This window comes from Salvelinus alpinus, chromosome 28, assembly GCF_045679555.1.
Source record: "Salvelinus alpinus chromosome 28, SLU_Salpinus.1, whole genome shotgun sequence".
In the NCBI taxonomy this organism is placed as follows: Eukaryota; Metazoa; Chordata; class Actinopteri; order Salmoniformes; family Salmonidae; genus Salvelinus; species Salvelinus alpinus.
This window is the reverse complement of record NC_092113.1, coordinates 43,147,076-43,163,220: the sequence shown is the minus strand read 5'-3', so window position 1 is coordinate 43,163,220 and position 16,145 is coordinate 43,147,076. Positions and strand designations below refer to the sequence as shown.

Genomic DNA, 16,145 nt, shown 5'->3' with positions numbered 1-16,145 from the left:
TATGAATCAACACTAGACAGGACAGGAGTGCCCAGCTATTCTAAGGAACGAGAATGTTTTTGTAATGTTACCACGTAATGTTCCCCTGATGTTTGAGGGTCCAGTTTTGGGAACATTCTCTATATATATTGAACATAGATATAATGGAAAATGTTGGTCCCGTGTTTCATGTGGTGAAAAAAAAAATCCCTGACATTTTCGATACACACAAAAGCTTTTTTCTCAAAATGCTTGTGAAGAAATGTATTCACATCCTTGTTGGTGAGCGTTTCTCCTTTGCCTCAGATAATCCATCCACCTGACTGGTGTGGCATATCAAGAAGCTGATTAAACAGCATGCTCATTACACAGGTGCACCTTGTGCTGGGGGACAATAAAAGGCCACTCTAAAATGTAATGTTAATTTCTCTAACATATGCCACCTCCAACGTCGTTTAAGATAATTTTGCAGTACATCCAACCGGCCTCACAACCGCAGACCACGTGTAACCACGCCAGCCCAGGACTTTTACAGCCGGCTTCTTCACCTGCGGGATCATCTAAGAACAGCCACACGGACAGCTGATGAAACTGTAGGTTTGCACAACCGAAGAATTTCGGCGGAAACTGTCAGAAACCGTCTCAGGAAAGCTCGTCTGCGTGTTCTTCGTCCTCAACAGGGTCTTGACCTGACTGCAGTTTGGCGTCGTAACCGACTTCAGTGTGCTCTTCTCAGATTAATCCTGTTTCGACTGTTCCTGGAAAGTGGCAGACAGCGTATCTGACGTCGTGTGGGCGAGAGGTTTGCTGATGTCAATGTTGTGAAGAGAGTGCCCCATGGTGGCGATGGGGTTACGGAACAGGAGGCTGCTGATGGGAGGACGCCACATAATAATGGCCGGAACAGAGCAAATGGAATGGCAACAAACACCTGCTAACCATGTGTTAGATGTATTTGATACCATTCCACTGATTCCGCCCCGGTCATTACCACGAACCCGTTCTCCCCAATTAAGGTGCCACCAATCTCCTGTGAGTTATGGTATGGGCAGGTATAAGCTACGGCCAACGAACACAATCACATTTTGTCCATGAAAATTTGAATTCACAGAGATACCGTGACGAGATCTTGATGCCCGTTGTCGTGCCATTCATCCCCCACCATCACCTCGTGTTTCAACATGATAACGCACGGCCTCATGTCACAAGGATCTGTACAGAATCACTGGAAGCTGAAAATGTCCCAGTTCTTCCATGGCCTGTATACTCTTTTATTGAACCCTTGTGTTACCACTTAAATTGACTGAGAACACGTTCTCATTTACAGCAACGACCTGGGGAATAGTTACAGGGGAGAGGAGGGGATGAATGAGCCAATTGGAAGCTGGGGTTTATTAGGTGACCGTGATGGTATGAGGGTCAGATTAGGAATTTAGCCAGGACACCGGGGTTAACGCCCCTACTCTTACGATAAGTGCCATGAGATCTTTAGTGACCACAGAAAGGCAGGACACACACACACACACACACACACACACACACACACACACACACACACACACACACACACACACACACACACACACACACACACAAAGACACACACAAAGACACAAAGACACACACACACAAAGACACACAAAGACACACACACACACACACACACACACACACACACGCACACAAAGACACACACATACACGAAGACACACACACACACGCACACAAAGACACACACACACACGCACACACACACACACACAAAGACACACGCACACAAAGACACACACACACAAAGACAAACACACACACACACACAGACACACACACACACACACACACACATAACATGATTAACCAAATGAATCACACCTGTTCCTGCAAGGTTCTCCATGTGTATGAGATGTGAGCTAATTATCTATGGGGTGTGGTGAGCACACCTCAGGGCCTATAGCGTGTATACTACACACTAAATAAATAATTGATTCATTAGATTCCAGGTGTTGTCATCAGGTTTCCTCAGAGGGAAAAAAAACATACCAACAGTGCCAGTATGCCTGCCCATCGTTTAAATATATATGACTCGTATTGTTTCAGCAGAAAATATTTCTCATTTTAACACCAAATATTGTACACTGTTATTCTATATTTTTCCAGCGTGTCCCCCGTCTCCTCCCGTTCTTTTCTTTTCTCTAGGTACTTCTAACATACCAACCCTTAAACGTAGCCCTAACCCTAACCCTTTAATGACATGTCTTCTCTCTCTACCTACAGAAGGGCTACATAAACAGGACACTGACACCTATTGATGGAAATTGCAACAAGGTGAGAGTAACACACAATTCTAACTAATCATCTCCAAAATCCCTTCAGTTTTCTATCTATTCTAAAAAGCTGCATTCGTGTTTTTTTTTTTATGTGCATGAATTCATCATGTTTCATTGTACAACTATGCTTCTATCAAGACTTGAGTTAGCTCCCTGACACTGCTCATGGCTTTATGGACCGTAGACACTGCTTATGGCTTAGGGACCATAGACACTGCTCATGGTTTAGAGATCGTAGACACTGCTCATGGCTTTATGGACCGTAGACACTGCTCATGGCTTTATGGACCGTAGACTCTGCTCATGGCTTAGGGACCATAGACACTGCTCATGGTTTAGAGATCGTAGACACTGTGTCAGGACCCGGTGCGAGAAACAGTCACTAATAATGGGCAGAACCCAGAAGATGAGGCAGACACAGCAGTACTAGAGATGGTGGTTTAATAAAAAATAGATATCTTCCAAAATACAAAGAAAATCCACAAAGTGGTAAAAACAGCAAGGGAAAAAACAAACCTCAAAAGACCAATCCAAAAATACACGAGAACAAAACCAGAGAACCTCTGGAAAATCCAACAAGAGAAAAATGATCACAAAGGCTGGGGCTGGGTGCTAACATACAAACACTGAGCAAGGAACTGAGGAACATACAGGGTTTAAATACTAACAAGGGAATGACTTACAGGTGCAAACAATAATTAGGGCAAGAAAAACAAAAGGTACAAAAAAGGTGCAAGGGGGACATCTAGTGAACAAAACCTGAACAGTCCTGGCCAAAACCTGACACACTGCTCATGGCTTAGGGACCGTAGACACTGCTCATGGCTTTATGGACCGTAGACTCTGCTCATGGCTTAGGGACCATAGACACTGCTCATGGCTTAGAGATCGTAGACACTGCTCATGGCTTTATGGACCGTAGACTCTGCTCATGGCTTAGGGACCGTAGACACTGCTCATGGCTTTATGGATCGTAGACACTGCTCATGGCTTAGGGACCGTAGACACTGCTCATGGCTTTAGGGACCATAGACACTGCTCATGGCTTAATGGACCGTAGACACTGCTCATGGCTTAGGGACCGTAGACACTGCTCATAGCTTAGGGACCGTAGACTCTGCTCATGGCTTAGGGACCGTAGACACTGCTCATGGCTTTATGGATCGTAGCCACTGCTCATGGCTTTATGGATCGTAGACACTGCTCATGGCTTTATGGACCATAGACACTGCTCATGGCTTAGGGATCATAGACACTGCTCATGGCTTAGGGATCATAGACACTGCTCATGGCTTTATGGATTGTAGACACTGCTCATGGCTTAGGAACCGTAGACACTGCTCATGGCTTAGGGATCATAGACACTGCTCATGGCTTTATGGATCATAGACACTGCTCATGGCTTAGGGACCGTAGACACTGCTCATGGCTTAGGGATCGTAGACACTGCTCATGGCTTAGGGACCGTAGACACTGCTCATGGCTTTATGGATCGTAGACACTGCTCATGGCTTAGGGACCGTAGACACTGCTCATGGCTTTATGGATCGTAGACACTGCTCATGGCTTAGAGACCGTAGACTCTGCTCATGGCTTAGGGATCGTAGACACTGCTCATGGCTTTATGGACCGTAGACTCTGCTCATGGCTTAGGGACCGTAGACACTGCTCATGGCTTTATGGACCATAGACACTGCTCATGGCTTAGGGATCGTAGACACTGCTCATGGCTTTATGGACCGTAGACACTGCTCATGGCTTAGGGATCGTAGACACTGCTCATGGCTTTATGGACCGTAGACTCTGCTCATGGCTTAGGGACCGTAGACACTGCTCAAGGCTTTATGGACCGTAGACACTGCTCATGGCTTAGGGACCGTAGACACTGCTCATGGCTTTATGGACCGTAGACACTGCTTGTAGCTTATGGATCGTAGACACTGCTCATGGCTTTATGGACCGTAGACTCTGCTTATGGTTCGTGGCAAAATAACATGTGAGCCACAAGGGAACCATTGGTTCTAGCCAATCATGTGGTATGTCTGTGCACGGTTTCAATTCATTGGTGAATAGTTTTTTTTTATTGGGAGCGATTAAGATCCTTATGCTCAGACTGGCATGTTTTAATACTCTGTCTTCCCTCCCTCCCCCTTCTGTCTCTCCAGGTCAAAGGAAGGAGACCATCTCAGCTGCCCCAGGAGAGAAATACTCCAAACTCCAACTCCCAGGATCCTTTGCTGCTGCAGGTGGTGGGGTGTAGGGGCTACCGGAGGAATGGTGGCACCTTGGGGCCAGGGGGTACCCTGGGTAATGTAGGCACCATGGGACTGGTGTCCATCCCAGACTGTGTGGATAACTGCACTCAGACTGACATTAGCTTCCAGAATATTCTGACCGTGGGGAGGTCAACCCACCGCCACCCCCACGGCGGCTCCTCACCCACGCAACCACCACCCTCTCCTCCACTGCCTCACCTCATGGACCCTTATCTACTGAATGAGTTGTAAGTACATGTGTAGTACCTCAACTTTATGTACTGAATGAAGTACATGCCTGCAACCTTATTGTCTTGTCTGAGAATATGTCTGTACAACCATAGGACCTCTGAAATACTGTCTGTCTGTCTGTCTGTCTGTCTGTCTGTCTGTCTGTCTGTCTGTCTGTCTGTCTGTCTGTCTGTCTGTCTGTCTGTCTGTCTGTCTGTCTGTCTGTCTGTCTGTCTGTCTGTCTGTCTGTCTGTCTGTCTGTCTGTCTGTCTGTCTGACATTCAAGGGGATTGGCACTAGCAAGGTTCTCAGAAAAATCACGTATTATGAATCAATCCTATTGAATCCAAAAACGATTACTCGTGATGCGATCCAGATTTTGCTCGGTTCAATCCCATCAAACCTACGTCCTGTTATCTGAACATAGAGCCTTGGTAGCATTTAGAGACCGGTAACACCTTTATTCCTATTTCTGCAGCTGTCCACTTAGAACAGGGATGGGCAACAATGATGGGGATGGGTGTCACAAAACAAATGTCTGCATACCCACATCCGGTATTTCGATAATCAGTCATTTGAGCATGATTAGATAGCTGGCTAAACCAACTTAACCGATCTATAAATTGTTAGCTGACGTAATTGAGTGACTTTCAGTGACTGACATCAAAAGATAAAACTGCTAATGCACAACCCCCCCCCCCCAAAATTACACCTTTGTTAATTTTACTCTTCTTTCCCTCAACAAGTTGAGACCCCAACGGAGTTCCCCTCAAAAGGGGCACCACGGGCTGAACAGTTAAACAAACTCTGACTTACAGCATCTTTTCTGAGAATACAGTGCATTGAATAGAGTATAACCTACAGTACTAACAATAGTAGTGAACTGAGTATAATTGTCCTTGTAGTATTCGGAGCCCGTTACCACCATTACTTCTCTCTGTCTCTCTACAGCTGTACCTACGATCACGAGTACAACGATCCCAATGACTACTTTGACACAGCTCACCACGAAGTGGACAGGCAGGAGGAACTGGAGTACGAGGTATGAGATATACTGTTGCTATATCAAACTCTACCGTTTAGATTAACCTATATACAACTCTACCGTTTTTATTTAACTATATACAACTTTACCGTTCATATAACTATATGAAACTCTACTGTTTAGATTAACCTATATCAAACTCTACCGTTTAGATTGAACTATATACAACTTTACCGTTTAGATAAAGCTAATTGAAACTCTAAAGTAGATAAACCTATATAAAATACCGTTTAGATAAACCTACAGAGTAAAACTATACTCTGACTGTATTGATGTGTCTGACATCCTCTAAATATGATATTATGAGGCGTCCTGGAGAGTTACAGAGTCTGTATGCTTTCATTCCAGTCAAGGATGGAACTAAAAGACTAGAAGACAGACATTTTTACTAGCCCAGGTCCAAAATCTACAGTGGCTTGCGAAAGTGTTCACCGCCATTGGCGTTTTTCCTATTTTGTTGCCTTACAACGTGAAAATAAAATAGATTTTTTGGGGGGGAGTGTGTATCATTTGATTTACACAACATGCCTACCACTTTGAAGATGCAAAATACGTTTTATTATGAAACAAACAAGAAATAACACAAAAAAACTGAAAACTTGAGCGTGCATAACTATTCACCAGCCCAAATCAATACGTTGTAGGGTCACCTTTTGCAGCAATTACAGCTGCAGGTCTCTTGGGTTATGTCTCTATAAGCTTGGCACATCTAGCCACTGGGATTTTTGCCCATTCTCTAAGGCTTGTCACGAACCGGCTCGAAGTTCGTAACAAAAAGGGAGAAAATGTGGACAGAAGGAATAACAAAATCTATTTATTAACTGAAGTAAACTAAATACAATGAACACTGGTGTGTGTGGTCGGTAATCAGTAGTGTAAGTGAGGGGTTGCGTGCATAAATGTGATAATGAGGTGTGATGAAAGGTGCCAAAGCAAACAAACAAACAGCCACAAAAATGCCACAACCAAAATCTATCAGTGTGTCTGCATGGAGAGTCTCCTCAATGAACGGGGAAGAGGTGTATTTATCCCGGGACACACGCGGTCCGTCCCAAATTGACCCAGCCTGTGTCCCAAATTGACCCAGCCTGCGTCCCAAATTGACCCAGCCTGTGTCCCAAATTGACCCAGCCACTGCGTCCCAAATCGACCCCGCCTGCGTCCCAAATCGACCCCGCCTGCGTCCCAAATCGACCCAGCCTGCGTCCCAAAATGACCCAGCCTGCGTCCCAAATTGACCCAGCCTGCGTCCCAAATTGACCCAGCCTGCGTCCCAAATGACCCAGCCTGCGTCCCAAAATGACCCAGCCTGCGTCCCAAATCGACCCCGCCTGCGTCCCAAATCGACCCAGCCTGCGTCCCAAATTGACCCAGCCTGCATCCCAAATTTATGAGGGGGTTACGTGTTCACACTTCCACTTGCCCCAGCCAAACTCGTCCTCCCCAGTCCTCAGCAACCTTTGCGCACAGGAAGTAACGTTTAAGAGGAAAGAAGAAAACGAAACCAGAAGGGAACAGACAGGAGCGATAGAACAGGACAATACCAAACAAAATAAATAGTGGTCAGTCATGTAGACATTCAGGAACAGGGCACACGAGAGAGCACGTCAGCATCAAGCTCCAACGAAAAGAACGTCTCCGGGTCCTTCTCATTAAATTTTGGCAACAACCGTACGTTTCCAAAAATATCAAATGTGTCCGGGGCACGACCGAAAGAGGAACGACCCCAAGGTAAATCTGGGTCACCTTCCCAGAGCAAAGGGTTTGGGAAGGTGTACTTTCCTTCCCTAACCAAACTCTAGCCTCTCTTGTTGCAACTTGATTTTTGCACACTCCAAATCCTGTTTAAATGACAATTCCTTTTTATACTTTACACGATCGTGCTCTATCTTCTCACGATCGTGTCCTAGCTTCTCACGATCACGCTCTAGATGTAACAGAAGCCGTTCTTTCTGCTGTTCAAAAAGAAGACTACAAGGACTAACAGATGGAGAAGCCATTGTAACGAAACAGCTTAATAATTTCCATCCCTGCATATCACTAACACACCTGATCTATATAATCAACGATCACCATTAGGACCACTCTGGACCATAATTAGCTGAATCAAGTGTGTTACTGCAGGGCTGGAATGAAAGCCTGCACACCCAGTACTGTAGCACTCCAGACCTGGAGGTGTAGACCTCCATTTTAAAGGGATTTTGGCAGTGCTCTCCATCTACTTCTCCAGAGTCAGACTAATTCGTGGATAACCATTTTTACGTCTCTATGACGGAAGTTTGAGGTCGTTTCTGCTAATTGGTGTTAGCGCAATGACTGGAAGTATACAGGAACAACTAGCATGCTAGCTGTTCCCATGAGACTTCAAGGCATTGCGTTAACGCTAATAATCAATTGCGCTAACACTACTTAGCAACTTCCTTCAAACTGCATGCAGAGACATACAAATGGTGTCCACGAGGTCAAATTAATCTTAAGGAAGTAAATAAAGGACTTCACTGCCAAAATCTTGAAGTATCCCTTTAATATGAACCCGCAAACTAAAGTACTATTTTAATTTAGTTTATTACTCAATCTTTATTTAACTAGGCAAGTCAGTTAAGAACAAATTCGTATTTACAATGACGGGCCTACCTCGGCCAAACCCGGATAACGCTGGGCCAATTGTGCGCCGCCCTATGGGGCGAGGGGTCCAATCCAAGGCCGGATGTGATAGACCATAGGGCGGCGCACTATAATACGACGTCCAATAAGACTGTGTGAACTCACAGCCTTCATTGATTAAATCTCTGCTCTGCCACTTGATTTAGTCAACAACAAAAATAAACTATAAAGATTTCACACTGAATAGGTGCAGTGGAATGTCACAAGAGGCTAGCTGGCTGCCTCTCTATCTGTCTCTCACTTACAAATAAGCTGGAAACACCAAGAGAAACGCAATAGAATTTGTAATGGCGCAGCAGATATAGTATCTAAGGTTTTTTTTAGGGCATGAATGCAAATGAAATGGACTTGACCCAAATGGGCTGTAATCCAAGGAATTGGAAATGACTCTGATATTTTAGATTCAGTAGGCTAGTTGCACTCAGTGCTCGAATACTACGGCAGTTTGTGAAGAATGCTTATTAAGATGAATGTTGGTTGAATTTCTGTATTTCAGCAACATTGGTCTTTGTACTCTAGGGTGTATACTGTAGAGTACAGTATGACACTTGCAGTCATTTATGAAAATTGCAAACAAATATTTTTTGCTCTCTCCCTCTCTCTTTCACTCTCTCTCTCCTCTCTCTTACTCTCTCTCCCTCCCTCTCTCTTTCACTCTCTCCCCTTCTCTCTTACGCTCTCTCTCTCTCCCTCCTTCTCTCTATTACTCTCTCTCTCCCTCCTCTCTTTCACTCTCTCTCTCCTCTCTCTTTCTCTCTCTCTCCTCTCTCTCCCTCCCTCTCTCTAACTCTCCTTCTCTCTCTCTCCCTCCTCTCTATTACTCTCCCTCTCCCTCCTCTCTTTCACTCTGTCTCTCCCTCTTTTTCTCTTTTGCTCTCTCTCTCTCGCCCACCTTCCCTGTTACTCTCTGTCGTCTCTCATACTCTCTCTCTCCCTTATTCTCTCTCTTACTCTCTCTCCCCCTCCTCTCTCTTACACTCTCTCCCTCCCCCTCCTCTCTCTTACACTCTCTCCCTCCTCTCTTACTCTCTCTCCCTCCTTCTCTCTCTCTCGCTCCCTCCTTCTCCCCCTCTCCTTTTCCATCTTTTCCTTCATCTCTCTCTAATCTTCTCGTCTCTCTCTCTTTCTCTCTCCTCTTCCTCTGTCTTCCTGTCTCTCTCCCCCCCCTTCTCTATAGGAGGTGGAGCTGTATAAGTCCAGTCAACAAGACAAGCTGGGGTTGACAGTGTGTTACTGTACAGACGATGAGGAGGACCTGGGAATATATGTAGGAGAGGTGAGCAATAAGGCCAGCAGCATATGTATTAACCAGAGATTAGAGACCTTTAGAGACCCAGTGTATGAAGACCATGTTGGGACCAAGACTATGGTGAGATCAAGACAATGATGAGACCAAGGCCATGTTGGGACCAATACATTGATGAGACCAAGGCCATGTTGGGACCAAGACCATGTTGAGACCAAGACCATGTTTAGACCATGATGAGACCAAGACCATGTTGAGACCAATACATTGATGAGACCAAGACCATGTTAAGACCATGACATTGATGAGACCAAGACCATGTTGAGACCAAGACCATGTTTAGACCATGTTGAGTCCAATACCATGTTGAGACCAAGACATTGATGATACCAAGACCATGTTAAGACCATGATGAGTCCAATACCATGTTGAGACCAAGACATTGATGAGACCAAGACCATGTTAAGACCATGACATTGGTGAGACCAAGACCACGATGAGACCAAGACCACGATGAGACCAAGACAACGATGAGACCAAGACAATGTTAAGACCAAGACCATGTTGAGACCAAGACCATGTTAAGACCATGATGAGACCAAGACCATGATGAGACCATGATGAGACCAAGACCACGATGAGACCAAGACCAAGACCATGTAAAGACCACGATGAGTCCAAGACCATGTTGGGACCAAGACCAATACCATGTTGAGACCAAGACCATGATGAGACCACGATGAGACCAAGACCAAGACCATGTAAAGACCACGATGAGACCAAGACCATGATGAGACCAAGACCACGATGAGACCAAGACCAAGACCATGTAAAGACCATGATGAGTCCAAGACCATGTTGGGACCAAGACCAATACCATGTTGAGACCAAGACCATGTTGAGACCAAGAACAAGACCATGTTGAGACCAAGACATTGATGAGACCAAGACCATGTTGAGACCAAGACATTGATGAGACCAAGACATTGATGAGACCAAGACATTGGTGAGACCAAGACATTGGTGAGACGAAGACCATGTTGAGACCATGTTGAGACCAAGACCATGATGAGACCAAGACCATGTTAAGACCAAGACCATGTTAAGACCATGTGGAGACCAAGACCATGTTGAGACCATGTGGAGACCAAGACCATTTAAAGACCATGTTGAGACCAAGACCATGTTAAGACCATGTGGAGACCAAGACCATGTTAAGACCATGTGGAGACCAAGGCCATGTTGGGACCAAGACCAATTAAAATGTAGAAAAACAAAGTCTGGTACTAATCCTTGAAATTAGTGTACTACATTGGCCCATAACTCATCTCTTCTCTTCAGGTCAATCCCAACAGTATAGCAGCAAAGAACGGACGTATCCGTGAAGGAGACAGAATTCTGCAGGTAGGCCAACACACACACACCCCACCCACTTGACAAAGTAGGCCAATTCACTTCACTTCCAGTCTCTAGTAGAGCTTTAGCCACTTTCTGTGCTGTTACTGGGTGGTGAGAGAGTGCCCCAGTGACAGGCTGACAGCTCTGCCTAAGAATAGAGGAGAAGGAACGAAGGATGACGCAACTTTTACTCAACACGATAAAAGTCTCTGTGAGCTGCCTGCCAGGGAGTGGAAAATAATGGCCCATCACTGCTCCATATCACCATGGTTACTGATGTTGGTTTCTCGTTCCAAACCACCCGGTACTCTACCCTGTGTATGCCTTATGATTAACGAGTCGTGGTGCGATTATAACAACATACAGGAACTCAAATCCTTTTGTTCACCTGACCTAGAATTCCTTACAATCAAATGCCGACCGCATTATCTACCAAGAGAATTCTCTTCGATTATAATCATCCCCCCCCCCCAAGCAGACACCTCGACGGCCCTGAAAGAACTTCACTGGACTCTATGTAAACTGGAAACCACATATCCTGAGGCTGCATTTATTGTAGCTGGGGATTTTAACAAAGCTAATCTGAAAACAAGGCTTTCAGCATATCGAATGCGCAACCCGGGCTGGCAGCATTCTGGATCATTGCTACTCAAACTTCCGTGACGCATACATAGCCCTCCTCTCGGCAAATCTGACCATGACTCCATTTTGTTACTCCCAGCCTATAGACAGAAACTAAAACAGGAAACGCCCGTGCTCAGGTCTGTTCAACGCTGGTCTGACCAATCTGATCCTACTAGTAGAAAGAGGAGGAAGGGAAGCGCTACTAAGGTACACAATAGTACATTTTGGTATATAGAAGGTGCTCTTTGGTAAAAGGGGTAAATTGGTAATCAAAAAGAAAGGAGGCATCGTGGCAAGGTGACTGGAAACATGACCGAATACAAACAGTGTAGCTATTCCCTCCGCAAGGCAATCAAACAAGCTAAGCGTCAGTATAGAGACAAAGCAGAGCCGCAATTCAACGGCTCAGACATGAGACGTATGTGTGGTAGGGTCTACAGTCAATCACGAACTACAAAAAGAAAACCAGCCCTGTCGCAGACCACGATGCCTTGCTCCCAGACAAACTAAACAACTTCTTTGCTCACGGACATATTACATCAATCCCTACCCCAGTCTGCTGTTCCCACATGCTTCAAGATGGCCACCATTGCTCCTGTTCCCAAGAAAGCTTAGGTAACTGAGCTAAACGACTATCGCCCCGTAAGCACTCACTTCCGTCATCATGAAGTGCTTTGAGAGACTAGTCAAGGACCATATCACCTCCACCCTACCGGACACCCTAGACCCACTCCAATTTGCTTACCGCCCCAATAGGTCCAAAGACGACGCAATTGCAATCACACTGCACACTGCCCTAACCCATCTGGATAAGAGGAATACCTATGTAAGAATGCTGTTCATCGATTACAGCTCAACATTTAACACCATAGTACCCTCCAAACTCGTCATTAAGCTCGAGACCCTGGGTCTCGACCCCGCCCTGTGCTGGACTTTCTGATGGGCCGCCCCCAGGTGGTGAGGGTAGGAAACAACATCTCCCCCCCGCTGATCCTCAACATTGGGGCCCCACAAGGGTGCATTCTCAGCCCTCTCCTGTACTCCCTGTTCACCCATGACTGCGTGGCCATGCACGCCTCTAACTCAATCATCAAGTTTGCAGACGACACTACAGTGGTAGGCTTGATTACCAACAGCGACGAGACAGCCAACAGGGAGGAGGTGAGGGCCCTCGGAGTGTGGTGTCAGGAAAATAACCTCACACTCAAGAAATTTGTCTTGTCACCGAAAACACTCACAAACCTTTACAGATGCACAATCGAGAGCATCCTGTCGGGCTGTATCACTGCCTGGTACGGCAACTGCTCCGCCCACAACCGTAGGGCTCTCCAGAGGATAGTGAGGTCTGCACAACGCATCACCGGGGGCAAACTAACTGCCCTCCAGGACACCTACACCACCTGATGTCACAGATAGGCCAAAAAGATCATCAAGGACATCAAGAGACACAGCCTGTTCACCTCGCTATCATCCAGAAGGTGAGGTCAGGATAGGTGCATCAAAGCTGGGACAGAGAGACTGAAAAACAGCTTCTATCGCAAGGCCATCAGACTGTTAAACAGCCATCACTAACATTGAGTGGCTGCTGCCAACATACTGACTCAAATCTCGAGCCACTTTAATAATAAAAGTAGTAAATATATCAATAGTCACTTTAAACAATGCCACTTTATATAATGTTTACATACCCTACATTACTCATCTCATATGTATATACTGTACTCTATACCATCTACTGCATCTTGTCTATGCCGCACGGCCATCGCTCATCCATATACTTATATGTACATATTCTTATTCATTCCTTTACACTTGTGTGTATAAGGTAGTTGTTGTGAAATTGTTAGATATTACTGCATTGCTGGAACTAGAAACACAAGCATTTCGCTACACTCGCATTAACATCTGCTAACCATGTGACCAATAAAATTGGATTTGATTTGACCTTAGAGCCTTATGTACATAGTCATTGAACACTGGTACCTTTATTAATAATTACTTCATATATTTATATACAGAGCATTCGGAAAGTATTCAGACCCCTTGACTTTTCCCACATTTTGTTACGTTACCTTTTCTTGTCCTCCCGGTTTTGACCCTTGCCTGTTTCTGGACTTTGTACCCATCTGCCTGACCATTCTGTCTGCCTGACCATTCTGTCTGACACTCTGTACCTCCTGGACTCCGATCTGGTTTTGACCTTTTTGCCTGTCCACGAGTATTCTCTTGCCTGTTCCTTTTGGATTAATAAACATTGTACGACGCCAATCATCTGCCTCCTGTGTTTGCATCTGGGTCTCACCTTGTGTCATGATATATCCTTGCTTCAGGGCCTGAGCTACAGGCAGTTAGATTTGGGTATGTCATTTTAGGCAAAAAATTGAAAAAAGGGGCTAATCCTTAAGAGGTTTTAAGAAAAAAAAATGTGGAATGATGAGGAATTGTAAAATTGTATGTTTGAGAGGGATGAGGCAAAAGAAATAAGAAATAAGTCTGGTGTAACGTAGACGCTGGGAGTCGGGAAGCAAGTGCAGGGGGTGAGTTTAATAATAAACGAAACATGGACTGAAACAAGAGTAGCATACGGACATGAAACAACATCAATACCGCCTGGGGAATAAACCTAAGTGAATGCTAGATATAGTGGAGGTAATGAGAGAGGAAATGGAATCCAGGTGTGCCTCATCATGAGGAGCAGGTGCGAGTAATGATTGATGGCAGGTGCACGTAATAATGGTTGTTAATAAACCGGTGACGTCAAACGCCGGATTAGACGAGACATCTGGCTGCACAACCGATTGGCAAACGTACTGCCAATTGAGAAATCATCTGACTAAACTGAATAAAAAGAAGAAACTATCCTATGAAACAAAAATAAATTATACAAAGAATGATAGTAAAAATATTTGCAGTACCTTGAGTTAAATTTGGGGCCCAAGGCAAACTCGGCTCCATAATTTTTTGAATTAGATGGCTTATTCATCACAAAACCCACTGATATTGCCAATTACTTTAATGATTTTTTCATTGGCAGGATTAGCAAACCTAAGCATGAAATGCCAGCAACAAACGCTGACACTACACATCCAAGTATAATTAGTCAAGCATTGCAATTTTGAATTCCGTAAAGTGAGTGTGGAAGAGGTGAACAAATATTGTTGTCTATCAACAATGACAAACCACCGGGGTCTGACAACTTGGATGGAAAATGCCACTGGATTTACACCACTCCAGACGATGCTTGGCATTGCATGGTGATCTTAGGCTTGTGTGCGGCTGCTCGGCCATGGAAACCCATATCGTGAAGCTCCCTATGAACAGTTCTTGTGCTGTCGTTGCTTCCAGAGCCAGTTTGGAACTCAGTAGTGAGTGTTGCAAACGAGGACATGATTTTTACGCACTGCGTGCTTCAGCACTTGGCGGTCCCGTTCTGTGAGCTTGTGTGCCTACCACCTTGTGGCTGAGCCGTTGTTGCTCCTAGATGTTTCCACTTAACAATAACAGCACATTTTTTATTTTTTATATATACATATTTTTTACTCATTTTTTCTCCCCAATTTCGTGGTTTCCAATTGGTAGAAGTTACAGTTTTGTGTCATCGCTGCAACTCCCGTACGGACTCCTCCGAAACACAAACCAACCTAGCCGCACTGCTTCTTAACACAATGCACATCCAACCCAGAAGCAAGCCGCACCAATGTGTCGGAGGAAACACGTACACCTAGCGACCTGGTCAGCGTGCACTGCGCCCGGCCCGCCACAGGAGTCGCTAGTGCGCGATGAGACAAGGATATCCCTGCCGGACAAACCCTCCCTAACACAGACAACGCAGGGCCAATTGTGCGCCGCCCCATGGGCCTCCCGGTCGCGGCCGGCTGCGACAGAGCCTGGACTAGAACCCAGAATCTCTGGTGACACACTGCGCCACCTGGGAGGCCCCACCAATAACAGCCCCTACAGTTGACCAGGGCAGCTCTAGCAGGGCAGAAATTGGATAAACTGACTTGTTGGAAAGGTGGCATCCTGTGACGGTGCCACATTGAATGTCACTGAGCTCTTCAGTAAGGCCATTCTACTGCCAGTGTTTGTCTATGGAGATAGCATGGCTGTGTGCTCAATTTTATACACATGTAAGCAACAGGTGTGGTTGAAATAGCCGAATCCACTCATTTGAAAGGGTGTCCACATACTTTTGTATATAGTGTATATGTACATATCTACCTCAATTACCTTGTACCCCTGCACATGGATTCGGTACTGGTACACCAGGTATATGGCCATGTTATTACCTCGTACCCTTGCACATTGACTCAGTACTGGTACCCCAGGTATATAGCAATGTTATCATTGACTCAGTACTGGTACCCCAGGTATAT

General features: G+C 45.4%; 1 protein-coding gene across 3 annotated transcripts in view; it reads left to right on the top strand.

The window, feature by feature from the left end:
* LOC139557909 (PDZ domain-containing protein 4-like) overlaps nt 1-16,145 on the top strand; it is a 75,814-nt gene that overhangs the window by 30,241 nt on the left and 29,428 nt on the right. For all 3 annotated transcript variants that reach the window (XM_071373248.1, XM_071373244.1, XM_071373243.1), the window contains 5 exons: nt 2,254-2,304; nt 4,472-4,809; nt 5,744-5,834; nt 9,679-9,777; nt 11,089-11,151. In XM_071373248.1, coding sequence (XP_071229349.1) covers nt 4,628-4,809; nt 5,744-5,834; nt 9,679-9,777; nt 11,089-11,151 — 435 coding nt within the window. In that variant the 5' untranslated portion in view covers nt 2,254-2,304; nt 4,472-4,627. The remainder of the gene's footprint in view (nt 1-2,253; nt 2,305-4,471; nt 4,810-5,743; nt 5,835-9,678; nt 9,778-11,088; nt 11,152-16,145) is intronic.